The sequence below is a fragment of the Sphaerulina musiva genome (assembly GCF_000320565.1).
Source record: "Sphaerulina musiva SO2202 unplaced genomic scaffold SEPMUscaffold_8, whole genome shotgun sequence".
NCBI lineage: Eukaryota > Fungi > Ascomycota > Dothideomycetes > Mycosphaerellales > Mycosphaerellaceae > Sphaerulina > Sphaerulina musiva.
The window spans coordinates 385,926-402,283 of NW_016017390.1; the positions used below are offsets into that span (position 1 = coordinate 385,926).

At 52.6% G+C, this 16,358-nt stretch overlaps 4 protein-coding genes across 4 annotated transcripts; 2 read left to right on the plus strand and 2 right to left on the minus strand.

Moving 5' to 3' along the window:
• The first annotated feature begins 3,962 nt into the window (after nt 1–3,962).
• SEPMUDRAFT_150547 (uncharacterized protein) lies at nt 3,963–8,227 on the plus strand. The gene is made up of 2 exons (XM_016906251.1): nt 3,963–4,639; nt 4,710–8,227. Exons 1-2 carry the CDS (start codon nt 4,074–4,076, stop codon nt 7,717–7,719), a joined length of 3,576 nt encoding a protein of 1,191 aa, XP_016758560.1. The 5' UTR covers nt 3,963–4,073; the 3' UTR covers nt 7,720–8,227.
• A 138-nt stretch (nt 8,228–8,365) lies between these two features.
• SEPMUDRAFT_89541 (Pkinase-domain-containing protein) lies at nt 8,366–11,138 on the minus strand. Its single transcript, XM_016910501.1, has 3 exons — nt 9,670–11,138; nt 8,986–9,614; nt 8,366–8,933 (listed from the first exon to the last, which is right to left on the minus strand). Exons 1-3 carry the CDS (start codon nt 10,399–10,401, stop codon nt 8,906–8,908), a joined length of 1,389 nt encoding a protein of 462 aa, XP_016758561.1. The 5' UTR covers nt 10,402–11,138; the 3' UTR covers nt 8,366–8,905.
• Nucleotides 11,139–12,208: 1,070 nt separating this feature from the next.
• Nucleotides 12,209–13,438, minus strand: SEPMUDRAFT_150549 (2-dehydropantoate 2-reductase). Its single transcript, XM_016906252.1, has one exon. It carries the CDS (start codon nt 13,403–13,405, stop codon nt 12,371–12,373), a length of 1,035 nt encoding a protein of 344 aa, XP_016758562.1. The 5' UTR covers nt 13,406–13,438; the 3' UTR covers nt 12,209–12,370.
• A 352-nt stretch (nt 13,439–13,790) lies between these two features.
• Nucleotides 13,791–16,020, plus strand: SEPMUDRAFT_150550 (uncharacterized protein). The gene has a single exon (XM_016906253.1). It carries the CDS (start codon nt 13,831–13,833, stop codon nt 15,937–15,939), a length of 2,109 nt encoding a protein of 702 aa, XP_016758563.1. The 5' UTR covers nt 13,791–13,830; the 3' UTR covers nt 15,940–16,020.
• Nucleotides 16,021–16,358: the final 338 nt, after the last annotated feature.

Here is a 16,358-nt window from a genome sequence, read left to right on the forward strand (position 1 = left end):
TCCTCTCTCTCTCTCTCTCTCTCTCTCTCTCTCTCTCTCTACAGTGTAGCAAACTTTTTTGGGGGGGTTTTTTTTGTTTTCGTTATTGACGACGACGACGACGACGAGGAGAAATTCTATATACGTACTGTTAATTCGGGGGATACCTTGCAGGCTATACTAAAGAAAAAGAAGAAAAAAAAAGGAGAATACTACCTTACCTTTACCTTTACTTTTACCTTTACCTAAGCGAAACAAAAAAAGGGAAAAAGAAAAAAGAAGCGCGTGTAACATCGTGTTGCTATAGAAATACAACTAACTAGTCAAGCAAGAATTACCTCCTACCTCCTAGAGGGAGAGAGAGAGGGTTTGCGATTCCGGGACGGACTATACACACGGGGTATTCCGATAGTATCCATCTATCTACCCTACCTTTTTTCTTTTCGCTCAACTTTAATCTCCGTACAATTATCGACGACTAGTTGCAGATCTTGATGCGCTAGAATACGATAACGCTACGGTTACGCTACGGTTACGCTACGCTACGCTGCGCTACGATACGGGACGATCGAGGTTTTAGGTACAGGTAAATAGGTAGGTAGGTAGGGAGGTAGATAATAACAGCGGTGTAAGCAGATGTTGGAAGGAAGTTTTTTTTGACTGTTAGATTAGAGGGTGAAATGTGAGTATCTAGATGTACCTATCTATAAGGAGGAGGAGAGGGAGGGAGGGAGGCAAATACGAAAGTATATAGGTAGGAGATCAGATAATATATAGCTCGCCTATATCGTTACAAAAGAGGAAGAATAGGAGGAAGGGAGGTAGGGAAGGAGAGGTATATAGACTCTTGTATATATTCTAGCTCAAGAGCAAGGCTCGAAGAGGAAAAGTAAGTTTGCACTTGTTGATCAAATTCTAGTATACGTCGTGTTTGTCAACTTTCGGGTTTGTTCGGTACGAGGGAACGGGTATACTATTGATTCCGCGTTGACGTGACAAAGTGGATACTTATTATCTTGCTCGGCAGTATCATAGAGAACGAAAGACCTTTTCGACAAGGCTGTATAAATCGAAGTGGAGGAGGTCGGGGTGGTGGTAATGATAGTGTTCTGTGTATATACATATGGGTGATGCAATGCTGCGATCTACACTTTTTGGCTTTGATCTTTTCGAATATTATACTGTCGTACCTCCTTTCGATCGACTTGTCTTCGGTATAGGAAAAAGGCTTCTATAGCAAATCTGCTTGTCTATGTTCTCCTTGCAGTGAGCGTGCCGGCAAGGGCGGCAATATGATTATCATTTCTTCTCCTTTTTCAGAGAATACCGAACAACAATGATACCTGAATATCAAAAGGGCACGCGTGCCTATACCGACCGGCACAGGGTAGCCTTTTAACAGCTGATCTGGTGAGCATCAGGGTTGTCGACATTTGCGCTTCTGTTTCTGCGTAGGAGCACCATCGTCGTCCGAGACTCTCCTGCGTCGACGTGTTGTAGATGTGGTGATCTCGTTTCCTGCAGGCGGAAGGTCAGCATCCGAGAGAGTATAGCCAGCCATTGTTATTGGAGTAGTCGTATAGTAGAATATGGTAAAAGATCTCACAATCGGCCTAACGTAACGTCCGAACCAGCGAGTGTCGGAGTATATGCTGAAGTCTCCGATCCTCCCGCACAAGGTATCGTTCCGGCTCGAGCTCCGATTGGGTGAGATGCGGCGCCTACCCCCTGCCCTCTCCCTACGGGAGCGTCAAAACAGTCCCAACACAGTGTTCTTGGCTACTTGCCAAAGGGTCTGATCGGATATCAGAAATATACTACTCTTTTGTTCAGGTATATTACGACAGGGCAGTCAGTGTTCTTCTCGGCGGACATTCTCACGTCTTCTGGGCAACTTTCGTTTTCGGCGAGCTATAGACCCGTCCGGATACCCAAGAACATTATCAGCAAGCACAGAAAAGTTGTTACGCATGATTTGAAGGACGAAATCGACATCTTGCAAAAACTCGACCGTGAAAGGATTTCGATGGGCGCTTGAATTTCGTGTGAGAAGTCTCATTGGCGATAATGCACATCAGCGAGTCTTTCTTTGCTCGGGGACTGGACGGAGGGGGAGTGTCTCGACTGGCCAGGTGATTGTCCTGCGCTACCGATACGGGAGTCTTTTCTGGCGCAGCTTGCTACAATACAGGCCGTTATACTGGTTAGAGCTTGGAGAGAGATTGGACGAGGTTGCCTATCCAGTGCATTCTGATCGTCATCAAGCGCTCACTGAGCTCATAAGCGTCCTAATAGATGAAGAGGATGCGCGCGACTTCCTACTTCAATTAGCGCGCAATCGTAGAAAAAGAGTCGCAGACAGAATCATCGTAGGTCTGGCCCCGCGTTATTGCGACAGCCTCAAAGCACGAGTCCAAGGCGTCCTCTACATCGATATTGCGAGACTTGCTGCCATTGACCACAGCGATGTCTGTCGGCTAAATATCATTTGCGACACGCACCAGAACATCGTCGGGCAAGCATACATCTAGATCTTCACATCCATGCCGCTGGCTTGTATTACATCGCTCACAGATCTTTCCAGGCTGATAACAATACGGCTGTATTCGCACAACGGACCCCGTTTTCAGAGAGCTGCCTGATCTTCCGCGAACGCTGAGAACACCAAGGCCCGAACACTCCCATTGGCTTCAGACCTTAAGACGCTCGCAAGATCCACAGACATCGAGGCTTTGATATCGATATGTCATCAATATTTCATATCCATCTTCTGTGCCCGCATATAGTTCGCGTTCAAAAGTGTGAGATCCCGACGCATCGTATCGTACCGGGGTGATCGGAGTAGTACGTGTAGGCAGCAAGGACACGCACGTCTGTAAAACGACTGGACTCAGCTGGGAACTTCCTTCACACAAGAAGTTGGGTTCCTGGAAGTGGTTGTAGAGATGAATGGTTCGTGTTGCTCGATGGGGGATTATCCTGGACATCTTGCGGAAGAATACAATCAGGCACTCCAGACTTTTACGAGAACCATTCCAGTGATTGCGAACTTCTTCGGCTAATCGTTGCTAGATCAGAATATCGAAAGGGGGAGTTACGGGAGCAAAGAGGCCGTGAGATTGAAGGAGGAATACGAATGATGGACAGAGGAAGAGAGGGTTGGGACTCGGGAGCTGAAGAGTGAAGAATCTGAAGATATCGTTCTGGCCAAGAGGCCAGCATCTCGAAGCGGAAGGCGCTAAGCCTGAAGGGGTTTTCCCCGTGAATCAACTACGTCCGGACCGCCCGGACCCGGTGTACCTTGATTTACAATTTACCCTTTAACCCATGATGATTGCCGAGCGCAGAAAGCTTGACCCGGTAAAAGCTGCTGTGTGTGTCTGTGCGATGGATGTGAGTGATGCCAACCAGGTCTTGGTGTGCTTGGATTTGTATGCGCACGGCAGGCATTCGGTTCTTTAGGCGGCGGTGGGCTGGCAAGGTAGTACTGGATGGCACCCTTCATTTCCCAGAGGTGCATAATACTAGGTAAGGTGGTCACAATCACATTGAAGTACATGTAGTCCTAGGTAATGCGTGGGAGGGGGGGGGGAAGAACCTGGAACGAAATATCATCAGATAGATTGTAATATGCAGAAGTGATGTACCAGTCAGTACCACTGTACTTAGGTACAGTACTACCGCTAAAGGTTGCCCACGATAACAATATTGACGGTACAAGACTTCTTGATGTAAAGATATGCACTCAGCCTTCGCCAATCGCCACCTTTCGTCCGCGGCCAAGTGCTTGTTGCGCACGACGCTATTTCCAGATTGGGCGATGAGGGCATGTTGGTGATTATTGACAGCAGGGAAGTTGAAGCCAGATGGAGAGTCACAGCCAGTGCCAGCTGCAGCACTACTGCAGTGGAAGCGAAGGCTCGCGTGTCATCCTGTCAGCCTCTCTTGGACTCTCTTCTCACCACCGACCACTACATGTACATGTACCTCTCCCTCTTGCATCCTCCCGTACCTATCTGTACACTGTATTCTACGGGGGACCAGAGAGAGACGGAGAAATGTCACCGCACGCGAGATAAGGTGGTGTCCCTGCGATGATGGAGAGCCCCATCAAGCGCCGAGTGTCCAATGCGCAGCTGCGCAGTCCGCTGCCGGATCTGGCGCAGGGGGCGGTGGCAATCGAGCGCCTCGAACGCAGCGCGGAGGAGCTGTCGGCTGGCGGGAGTGACATCGGCGAAGAGATCAAGAGGTTGCGAGAGCGCAGTGCCAGTCGCAGTCGCAGCAGTCGGCAAAACTCACTTCATCACCAGAACTCAATCCAGAGCAGCCATCAGGGAGAGTTTCTGCCGCCCTCGGCGCCCTGGAGGATCAACAGTGCCAGTGGCCGCAGCACGACGACTAGTCGTGCCAATTCCTATGCCAGCAGCGTCGTAGATGCGCGCTGGGGAGGCCAGCATCATAACAACAATTACACCGCCGCTACCACCGCCAACAGCATCATCAACAACAATAACAACAACATCACCTCGCCCGGATCCATTGGGGGTATTATATCTCCGATCGGGAGTGTGCGCTCGGGCTCGAGCTGGACTCAGCCCTCGATCCACCGCGCAGCCTCGGGGTCCAAGACATCGCGCCTGGGCCAGATGGTGGAGCCGCTGTGAGTCTGCTCGGAATGTCTCATACGCCGTGGTGAAGGATGTGCTGACCTTGCATGAATGTGTTCGTAGACACGAAGGACGACCGTTGGACAGCCCATCGGCTCCCAGTAGTGCGTCACTCTATTCACAGGACCCCGCCATATCATCATCACTACTGTCGCGACAGGCATCGCACTCCTCCTTTGTCCGCCGTTACGACCACATTGCTGCCCAGATCGAAGAATCTCTCGCTACCATACCACCGACGCCTCCCATCGAAGAGGACCTCATCATGGATCACGATCCACGAGAGCGACGGCCCTCCACCGACACCTTCCAGGAGGCCCAGGCCGCCTTCCAGGACTTTGATGGCGTGCACTACAGCCCTGACACTGAAGAGTATATTGAAGTGGACCACGATGGTCAGGAGATTCGGAGAGTGTCTGCAAGGACGTCGTCAGGCACGCTTGGGGATATGGCATCGATGATGCAGCCACAGCCGCAGAGTAGACCGATTTCGTCTGAACGTTCATTTTCTCCTGGGCGGCCTCTGTCCATGGCCTTGGGAGCACCGCCGCCGGGCGAAGATATGGTCTACTACCCTGCACCAGTGCCGCGAATGCTGAATCTGCCGAAAAGGCTCTCGAGACTGCCGCCCGCACACGTCCAGGCCCAGAGACGATCCGAGATGCTACAAGCCATGCCGCGCGAGAATCGAGAATCAGCGCCCTGGATACCGCCAATACACTTTGGTGAGGAGGACAAGGAGAAGGCAGCGAGTGGGAGAGGCCGATCGGGATCAGTGGCAAGTACAGACGAGGAACAGCTTCCTCGAGGCATGCTCAATCAAAGGATGAGTATGGCCAATCCGCCGAGTCTTCCACCACAATTGCGTGCATCCATGTACTTCCAACAACAGCCTGTTGAGCACGAGGTGCGAGTCCAGGGTGGATCGGCCGTTGCAACACTGGACGCCATTCTCCAGTCTTCGGCCAATGCACCGGTAACTGCTTTCACGGATCATCCTTATGCGGGAGACGTACGAAAAAGTGTATATGCTCCAGAGCAGCCGATGCACAATCGAAAGAGCACATCGACTACATTGGATCAGAGGAAGGAAGAAGCACCCAAAGCAACGTTAAAGAAGAAACGCAGTAGCAGCATTGGCAATTTCTTCCGAAGAAACAGCACGACATTGGATGGTGAGACCGGTGCGCAGGAACAGACGCGGCCTGGCAGTATGCTCGACATGAACGGGTCTGGCAACAAGCTACGAAAGAGACGCAGTCAGATGAGTCTGGGACAAATGAGTGCTGGCGACGACTTGACCGTGGATCGTGGCGTGAGGACATCAGGAGATCAGATCAATGATATGACGAGACGGCAATCTGGCCTGGTAGTGCAGGCTGTGAATTCGGATCCTAGCGCTGTGGATCAACTGGACCAGCGGAAATCTAGCGCAACTGAACAACCGGAAAGAGTCCTTGCCGAGGGAGAGCAGGTTGATCAGGACTTCCGGGACGAGCAGGAACGTGAGGACTGGGACCACGATGACCCTGTCTTCGCGCAGCCCTCCACACTTCTGGCCGAGCTCCAGGTGCGCAAGGCACAGCTCAAGTCGCGAAACAAGACCGCCGCGACCGCATTTCCGAATGGCATGCATAGTACTCTGCTACAGCTGGATGCAGTTGAAGCCATCGAAGCGAAGAAGCGGCAGAAGAAGAAGATTGCGCTGGCTTGGGAGGACCATCAGGGGATCCCGGATGACAATAGCGATGATGGCCGAGATGACGTACCACTCGGTGTGCTCTATCCTTCGAAGCAAGGCAACGGGCATCGTAAGATGGGAGACGAGCGTGACTGGAATCGACCGCTTGGCCTGATGGACAGGCGCGAGTTGGAGGAGAACGAGCCTCTCGGGCATCGGAGGGCGCGATTGAACCCATCTGCTCGGCCCCTCAACAGAGGCCATACAATGTCACAGCTGCACCTTGCAGGCCAGCCCGATATGCCTGTCGAGGACGACGAACATGAAGGCGAGACTTTGCGACAGCGAGGCATGAGAATGAAGCTCGGGGGCGCAATTTCCGACGTCCACAAAGATGGCCAACCACCGGATAGCAGTTTCACTGACGAGTTACTGGGACAATTCGGTGGGCTGCAAGTGACCAATCCTGATGCCACTGCTTCGGATCGATCGACATTGAAAGAAGCTGCATCTCTGAAGCGCGGTGAGGAAGAAGAGACTCTCGGGCAGCGGGCTGCACGTCTCCGAAGAGAGCGGGAAGCGTCAGGCGAGTCGCATCCATCGCAAGGCCCCAGGCCTCCTTCCATGCTGCGCTCTGTGTCCAGTATGGCCAACCTGCTTGCAGAGAATCCTGTTAGTCCGCTGCCTCACAAAGCACGTGACATTGAAGCCGCTGAAGGCACTTTGCTCCATACCAACCAGCAGCACCAAGCCAGGCATAAACACGACTTGCTCGCCAATAATATGCGCGCTTCGAGTTACAACCTCACTCAGCCACTGGTCGATTCACGTCCGCGGAACACTGCTGAGCCTGGAGGTCTTATCGGTAATGAGTCTAGTAGACCTGCCAATGGTCTCTTTGCAGGCGCAAGGAGCACTTCTGGCGTCAACACCACCGCTTCGCATGCCCCTCCGAACAGATCAACAAGTTATGGTGGCCTTTTAGAACAGCAACAGAGTCGCCCCGCAAATGGCCTTTTCAATCCAGCTTCCTGGCACAACGGCTCGGCGGCTGCAACGCCGCAGCCTTCGCAACTGACGACGCCCATTTTCGCCGGGCAAGGCTACTTCGCTTCGCCTACTGCGGGAATGAATTATGGCGCGTATGGAGCCCAGCCCAACATGATGGGCAATCCGTACATGCAGCAGTATCAACCACAGATGGTCAATCCGTCTGCGTACTATGCGCTTCATGGAGGTGGCCACGTTAGTATGATGCCTACTGGCTACAGCTATGCTCCACAACATCAAATGTTACATCCTGGGCAACCTGCAACGGCTGCGCCTACATATGCAGACCCAGCTCAAGCCAGTTCTATTGAGAGATGGCGCCAGAACATCGCTCCGGCCTAGGCGGGTTGGTGTTTGGATTCGGAGGTGGTTACAGAGTGGTTGATCCATTCTGGATAGAAGAAAGCGCATGGCAGCAGCATTCATCATTTTCCTTGCGGCATATACCTTTGGGCGTGGTTGATTGACACATTGACACATTGGGACACATTGAGACGAAGAAAGAGCATTTGAAGGAGTTTAGTTTTTTTGTTTCTTTTTTGGTCTCTCACACTACACCATATCCCCCCATGGCCCAGGAACGGCATAGCATTTTTTATTTTTTTATTTTTTTGCAAACTTTGATCCATAGGTAAAGCGATGATGATAGGAGGGTATTACTTGATGAGATTTTTCTCTACCACTACCACTACTACCTACCATACCTGTGTGTTTTTTATTTTACCTTGACTCTCTTACTGACCTACCCGACCTCTCTCGGCGGTCTGATATGAATATGACAATGACGAGTACGTGTAGTCGAATGTTGTTCTTGACTGTGTGTGTAGTAGAGGAGGTCATGTTATCTATGCTCTCTGTTTCTCTCTCTCTCTCTCTCTCTCTCTCTCTCTCTCTCTCTCTCTCTAGATGCCATTATGCATTCATAGCATAGAGAGTATTGAAAGAGGAGGATGATAAATTTATTGAGTTGATTGGTAATGGAAGATGAGCTTGTTAAAAGTAAAAATTGAATTTGTCTGGTTGCTCACACTGGCGTATAGGATGTAGTAGCCTGCAGCCGGAGAGGAGCTCTAGAAAAGGTGTCCATGCAACTACTTTTCTCGTCTCCATCTCCTGCGGACAAGCACTGCTCGGAGGCTTTCAACGCCTAAGGTGGTTCAATTGCCTCCTTGGGGTTCGGATCACTGTTCATAAACAGCTCATGCTAATCCCTCATACAGAGTTCATCCATCGTCCATGTTACGCTTCCCGCTACACGCCCATCATAGTGATATGTGTCTCGCATGTCTTCCCAGACCCGCCAGTTTTCCAAACGCTCTCAAATCGTTGCTAATTATCCTTATCCAGATGGCAGTGTCCACCACGATGTGTGCAAGAAGCTGTATCGTGCACGGTATCTCTGACTCTCTTCGATATACCCACTATCTGCCTCACAAGGAGTGTTCTCGGGCTCTCAGCGGTTCTGTAAGTGGCAATAGTATCGCTTCGGAAAGCTTAGGTTCAGCTAGTGTTAGGGCTTAGGCTGCGCTTAGAAGTCGGGGAACGACTTCCCATATCTAGAACAAAGGTCAGTACACCGTCAAGGCGTCTTCTGCGTATACCACTTACGGGTCGTCGCCTGCGGCGCCATATGCTTCTGTTTCTTCAGGATACTTGTCGAAGAGACTGGCATCACCGGCACCTCCTCTAATGGGTGGCACGTATGGTGCGTCGATATCCTTCTTCCCCAGTCGATCCCAGGTCACCTCGGCAAACCATGCGTGGTTCATCACGTCCTTACTCCCTCCGTGCAAATTACCGAGTCGCTTGGTCAGGTCAGCAGTAATGAGCTTCGATAATAGATCCTGCGCATCGGGATGAATATAAGGCGGGTACTTGACACGACCCTTTAGGATGTTTTCGTAGATCTTCAGTGGTGATCCAGAATCCCAGAAAGGGGTGAATCCTGCCAGCATCTCGAAAATGAGGATGCCCAGACTCCACCAGTCCACGCTCTTGTTATATCCTTTACTGCTTACTACCTCAGGAGCAAGATAGTCTGGAGTGCCGCAAAGAGTCCAGGTGATATCCGGCACTTCTTTGGCAAACCCGAAATCAGTAATCTTGATATGCCCATGCCGATCCAGAAGCAGGTTTTCGGGTTTGAGATCGCGATAGATGATGTTCATACTGTGGAGGTATTCGAGCGCGAGTGTGACTTCTGCGGCGTAGAACTTGGCGACAGGATTCGGGAAGCGCTAGTCCATGTCAACTCTGCACGACTGCATCAATCTTTACAAACATCAGACTTACTTGCGACTTCCGTAACAGGCTGAAAAGCTCACCGCCTTCAATAAAGTCCATGACCATGTACAGGTTCTTCGAGTCTTGCCAAGTCCCCCACAGGGTAATCAGAAAGGGATGTCTACATCTTTGCAGCATCTTCCGCTCGTCATTTGTGTGCTCAATCTGTTTCATTTTGACAACTTGTGCCTTCTTCAGCACCTTGACCGCATAGAAGCGCTGATTGTGCTTGCTCTGCACCAGGTGTACTCTCCCAAATGAGCCCGTGCCTAGCGTTCGATTGATCACAAAGTCCTGAAGTGTATATTTGCCTTTGGTTTCACGCAAAGGGTTTACAGTGGGCTTTTGGGACGGCGCATTGATTTGAGGCACAGCTTGCTGACTCCCAAAGTTCGCCGAGGCATAAGCGGAATCGTGCGCCGTGCCTTGCGCAGGCTGGTTCAGCAGATTGGCGATGCTCGGCTGTACGGAGGTGCCCATAGCTTGTCCGTTGGTCTGGTGGGTGCTTGTGGTAGGCGAAGTAGTGAGAGTGGGAGAGGCCACTTGCGGGGAAGCCGGAGTGTTGTGTGATTGCTGTGTTTGCGACCGCTGCAACGTGTCGGGATCCGTGAATATGGTCTCACTGGTCTTGGTACTAGAGGGCGTGATCGGTGGCGAGCCGACTGTAGGCGAGGTTGGTCCTTCGGCTCCCTGCGAGGAGTCCTTGGTGCGCTTTTTCTTGAGGAATCCGAGAGACGGCATTACAGTGTCGTTGCTACTGACTGGTCCTTTCCGCTTCTGTGGCACGCAGGGACCTGGATAGCAGGACCCGTGGGTAGCCAATGTATCGCAGGTATTGTGTATGCGGAGGCGGAGTGGTGCGACTGATTGATCTTGAGAGGCTACTGTGACCAAGCGAGCCAGGTGTATTGGGATGAGGGCGGCACGAGCGGTAGTCACGACAATGGCGCACACAAGAGCACCGCGTGAGAAGACGAGCTGCCTGACTGTCTTTCTTCGTTTTCTTCTCTTCTTTCTTCTCTTCTTCTTCTTCACAATGTGCACCTCAAGCGTCGGGACGTTCAGGCTAACGGAGCTCTGTCTCAATCCCACTACCGCTAGCACGCTACAGTGATGTGCCTCTGCTGCTGCCACGCGCAATCAGACTGCATACAGCTGTCTGACACTTCGACTGCGGCGCTGCTCCTCGTCGCAGTGCAGTGCCGTGCTCCGGCGATAGCAGTATAACGTGTTCGGAGCGGAGCGGAGCGTTGCGGTGCGTTGAACCGGTTTGGTCTGGTAGGAAAGCTTCGACAGCTTGGAGCCCCCAATGGTAGGCAACAAGGCAGGTGACGGCTGGCGAGGCGAGGCGAGACAAGGCGAGGGTGCCAACGTTGCTGTCGCGGAAGCGAGGCCGCGCAACGAGGGATAGGATGGCTGCAGGCAGACCGGCTGTTATGGTAGGCAGGCAGCCAGGCAGGTAGGCAGGTAGGCAGGTTGGTAGGTGGGTGGGTGGACGGGTGGTGATAGAGTGCGCCGGTGTGCGAGGTTTCAAGCAGGGCGGTGGTGTGGGTTCGCAGCCAGAGACAAAGGCGTTGCGGGATGGGGCTGGGGCTGGAGTGGGGTGGCAGGAGACGGCCGTTACGCAAACAGAGAAAGGGCCAGGACAGGCAAAGGGCGGGCGGGAAAGGCAGGCGGGACTCTGGAATGTGTGTGTATGTGTGTGTATGTGTCGGGATCTGTGTCTGTGTGTCTGTGTGTTCGCGTGTGGTGCTGCAGCTTGCCGGGCTTGAGACTGACGTCGTCGTGTTTCTACCTCCCCCTTGTTTCGTCACTCGGATGTCTTGGGAGTCGCACTTCTCCCCAAACAATCTAGACTCTTGGCCAGTATAGGCTGTTTGTCTGATTCGAGCGCCACGTGGTAGTGACAGGCAATTTGACGCGAGCTATGAATAGGAGGAGACGAGAGGAGCGCTTGGAGCGTTGGTGAGCGAGAGAACGATGGGCTCGATGAGGTCGAAGCGGGAGTGGGGGAATACTTGGAAGGGGAAAGGGAGAAGGGGGAAGGGGGGGAGAGGGAGGAGGAGAGGAGAGGAGGGTAGAGGAGAGGATGGGATGGATGTGTGGGAAGATGGGAGGATGGGAGGATGGGAACGCGATGCGATGCGCTTCCTTTAGTTCCACCCGAGTCGACCTGCTGCTGCTCTAGACCTACTGCTGCTGCTGCTGCCGCCGCCGCTGCTCTCCTGTGTAGAAGTGGTCATGGTGCGGATGTATGGTGAGCATTCAAGGTGCCAATGGCTGCGGGCACATGATGCCTTGGATGCTTCTATACCAATGTCTACATGGTACCCGCGGCCACGCTCACACGTGCATGGACCCAACCTGGTCTAGGATCGTCAGGTGATGTGGGCTTGATCTTCGGACTGCATCATATGTCTCACGGCGACCTGCTGTCCGCTTCCCGAGCGCCGAGTGGCCGCACCGCTCCCTTACATGTTGATCGAAGGCCAACGACGTCTTCAATGGTGCAGGCGCTAAAAAGACAGAGGTACAGCATTATACTCACCAATCCGTGCGTGACAGGAAATGGCCGGCGCTGTTGGTCGGCCAGTTGTGCCTGTGGCATGCGCTACTTGCTGCCAGGACGTGAACTAACAGACCGCGGGAAGACATCCGATGCATCGTGTCGAGACGACTGCTGTTGTAGTGTTGTTGTAGCTGCTACAGTCTACAACTTGCTATCCTTCTTCGTCTTCGCCTTGTCCCTGTTGTTCTGCGCCGCCTTGATCAAGGCATACATGGTCTGCAACCTCGGCATTTCAATGCCCTTTTCTCTTGCGATCCGAATCGGATTCCCCAGTATCACTTCCAGCTCCATTTTTGCACCCTTGGACCAGTCTCCCCACATACTCGGCTTGCTTCCGGAACTATTGCGCTGCGTCGACGCAATAATCTTTTCTGCTGTCGCCAGCTTCGAAGGTAGAGACTTGCCCAGTACTTTCGGTGCTGTGTCCAAGACCTCGTTGATGATGCCAGTTAGATGGCGAGATAGCTCTGGATCAAGAGACATTTCCTGGTTGCCGCATCCACCCGAGAGAACAGAAGACGGATTCATGGCCGCATTGATGGCGATCTTGTGCCAGCGGACGAATTGTAGACCTGCGTGGTCGTACTCTTCAGCGTCTGATATACCAGCCTCGTGCAGCATTTTCACTAATTGGCCGTTCTTCTCGATAGCAGTGCCATCGCCTTCTTGAGGTCCTGATCCGCCCTGGTCGAGATGGGGCAGATATGGACCTATCGATATTCTTGTCCAGCGATTGTGAGCAACAACCCCATGTTCCGGCTGTGCAGCACTCGCGATCGTGACAGCACTCAATATTGCAGCGTCGGGGAAGCGTTTTTGGTAAGGCGCTTCTACGCCTAAGCCGTTCTGCACGAGCACAATGCTGGTTCCGGACGATACTAGTCCTTCCAATAGAGCAGAGTCATCGCTCACGTCAGGCAAAGCTTTGGTCGCCACGAGCAGATAATCCCACTTCACGTGGGCATTTCTGGCATCTTCCGGGGAGCTGAAAACGTATTCTGGCTTGAACATCTGTTCGCCATACTTGGGCGAAGTCACTTTGAACCCATTAGCTTTGACGGCCTTGAAGTTCGAACGACACAGCGCCGAGACTGCGGTGTTTGCGGCCGTGGCGAGTCGAGATCCGTAGAAAGCCCCGATGGCGCCAGCGCCGACTATGAGTACACGAGTCGGCATGATGCGAAGGTGTGGAAGAAAGAAAGAGACATCATCATGTCGTGGTTGTCGCTAGGAGGAGGTCCATCTCCAGCCGCGGCAGAGACGGCAGTCTGGCCGGTGCGGCAGTACGTAATCAGTGATATCAGTTAGTAACGGTAACAGACACGCTAGTCGCTACTAGTACTGGCGCCGCAGTGGCGCATCCTCAGGGCACCTACTTCCACTTCCATTGATATTACGATGGCGCGTACTTCGCGAACGCCAAAGGCCTGACTAATTCACAAAATGTCACGTCTTCTGTGGAACATTCGAGCTATGCATTGAGCGCCATCCACACCACTCCTGCGCATATCGCGCTCCTGGCTGAAAGAACGCTACGCTGTCGGCTTGCTGTCGGGCAACATCTGGTCCCAACATCTGATCCGGGACGGGCAATTTGCACTATGCCGCCTAGTCTGGAAGTCACGCAGGCACGGAACAAAACTCCTGTCTTCAAGCAACCCCTGGTTCAAAGGCGACTGGTGTTCGATGATGCTGTGGTAGAGCGGTCACCACAACGTACAATCAGTAATAACCACAAAGGCAAACGGGCTGTGAAGCCAAGAACTTATGGCGAGGGACCACTACCTTTCAAGCCATCGGATACCGCTCCCAGGAATGCCCGGATAGTCGGTCGCGTTGCAGAACCTGGAAAGCAGCCGATTTATAGCTTGAAAGTCGGAGATATCCAAGTTGACGATGTCTGCCTACATGATATACTGGAGTACGTTTCACCTTACGAGCTGGAGCGATACGAGCATCAGCAGTTCGAGGAAGAACGCGAGGTCTTGAATGCTTCGCTTGCTGCTGCCGCCGAAGAGGAGGAAAAGCGGAGGGAGCGCCATAAGGGAAGAACTAAGCAGAAAGTTGTCCCCCAATTTGAGGAGATTGACATTGACATTGACGAAGCCGATCACAATGGATCTGCAGGAGGTGCTGGTAGAGCCCGCCCTACTTACAAGCACTTGTTCCAACAGCTACAGAAACCTCGCCGTCGGCGCAAACGTGACCCCATTACTAACGAACTGTTGCCTCTCAGTGACGAGGAAGTTCCTGATAGTGGCGATACTGGCATGAAAAGTTCGGAAGAAGGACGACTTCCCTCTGTATCTCGTGCTCCTGGGCCGGCATTTAGCGAGCTTCAGAAGCGCAGACGTCGAAAGCGTGATCCAATCACCGGGGAACTTCTCCCACTATCTCCTCTGCAAGAATCGGTGCCGCAGGAAGTCCCAGAGCCGCGAATTAGTCAAAGTCCTGCCCTGGCGAGACAAGCCAAGGAATTTTTCACAGGGCTGCGATCGGAAAAGCGTGGAAGGCGCAGACGGCATCCCGTGACTCAAGAGCTTATGCCTCTTGGCTGGAAGTACGATCCTAGTGCAGAAAATGAGTCGCATGATGGAAGACACGATGGCATGAGTCCTTCAATAGAAAGATTGAGCATCTCTCACGAGCAGCAGCCAAAGCGAGTCAAGTTGGCATCAGAGTATTCTGCGGACGACATATCTCGAGAGTATCGTTCCATGAGCCCCTCGAGCAGAAAATCTCTCTCAGGAATACCGAAGCTCGACAACCAGCTAGTGGCCTCGACAATAGAGGCATTGGACGACGATCGCGCTCAGGCACTACGGCCAGGCATGTTGAAGTCGCCGCCCAAGACGTCGATGCTGAACCCGACTGCGCAGAGCAGCTCCTCCGAGTCGTCGACAGAGCCGGTGACTTTAGCCTCATTCTTGAAGTCGTCTGCCATTCAACAGGATCAATCGGACTCTGATGACTCCTGGAGCGACCGCCAGAAACCGATTATGAGAAAGACCATGATTGGAGGCAAGACCAGTATCATGAACCCTGTGGCTACTGAAAAGAGAGTGACAGACGACGACGACGACGACGACGATGACGACAATGGCAACGATGACTCTGATTTGGAAGAAGGAGAATGGTTCGTCGAGGCCATTGTTGGTCACACATTGTCCGATCCGAGAACACATCCGGGCAAGCCTTCTGTCATGTTGTACCATACCAAATGGGAGGGGCACCAAGATCTGACCTGGGAGCCGGCAGAGAGCTTCTCTGATCCGAGCACAATTACCGATTATCGCAAGCGAGTCGGCTTGGACAGAGACAAGCAGGCCAGCAGGAGTCCAACGATAGTGGTGCCCGTCGTTGCCTCTGGTAGCACCTCCCAGTCAGCGTTGGCAACCAAGGGAAGTACGGCCAGTACTACCAAACCTCCGACAGTGGGTTTCAGTGGCAACAAGCAGCAGAAGATGAATGTGGAAGAGGAGATCAGTGAGAGTGAGGATGAGGGATGGGAGATTGAGAAGATCCTAGCTCACCATATGTCTGACCCCAGAACGCATCCAGGCAAGCCACAGACGATGCTATATCGTGTCAAATGGGCGGGATTTGATGAGAGTCAGACGACGTGGGAGCCGAAGGAAAGCTTTCCAGACGTGGATATTCTCAATGCGTATCGTCGTCGGGTTGGTCTGAAGCCGGAGCCTCGACAATGATAACAAGACTACGCTTAGTACTTACCTAGGCAGTTCAGTGCTTACAACGATAACCGTGATAGGATATGACAGCAGTGATTGGCCCCATACATCATAAGGTACATGATACTGGCATACCTGACTGTATACAGGGTAACAGGCCAGCTGAGCTCTGAGCTAGCTACTAGCGTGGGAAATAATGTCCAAATTGGTCGAAAGACTGATGCCTGAGGCACCAGATGCTCGTCCCAGCTTCCCTGAGCTCTATTCCCTGCTCGTTGTGCTGCGCTGCTTATCGTTGCGGAGCTGTTGCTGTATCATGCATATCAGGTATAAGGTACCTGTATATGGGTGGGACATACAGCTACTACGGGGGAAGTGGATGGATTTCGACCGTTGCTGATTATGGAAATCATATGCACGCCCAACTACCTACTCAT

Coding starts and splice junctions, on each gene's coding strand:
- SEPMUDRAFT_150549 (XM_016906252.1), bottom strand. CDS start 13,405: ATGCCGACTCGTGTACTCATAGTCGGCGCTGGCGCCATCGGGGCTTTC.
- SEPMUDRAFT_150547 (XM_016906251.1), top strand. CDS start 4,074: ATGATGGAGAGCCCCATCAAGCGCCGAGTGTCCAATGCGCAGCTGCGC. Junction 4,640..4,709: donor GGCCAGATGGTGGAGCCGCT/GTGAGTCTGCTC, acceptor ATGTGTTCGTAG/ACACGAAGGACGACCGTTGG.
- SEPMUDRAFT_150550 (XM_016906253.1), top strand. CDS start 13,831: ATGCCGCCTAGTCTGGAAGTCACGCAGGCACGGAACAAAACTCCTGTC.
- SEPMUDRAFT_89541 (XM_016910501.1), bottom strand. CDS start 10,401: ATGCCGTCTCTCGGATTCCTCAAGAAAAAGCGCACCAAGGACTCCTCG. Junction 9,615..9,669: donor GCCTGTTACGGAAGTCGCAA/GTAAGTCTGATG, acceptor GACATGGACTAG/CGCTTCCCGAATCCTGTCGC. Junction 8,934..8,985: donor GGCGCCGCAGGCGACGACCC/GTAAGTGGTATA, acceptor CCTTTGTTCTAG/ATATGGGAAGTCGTTCCCCG.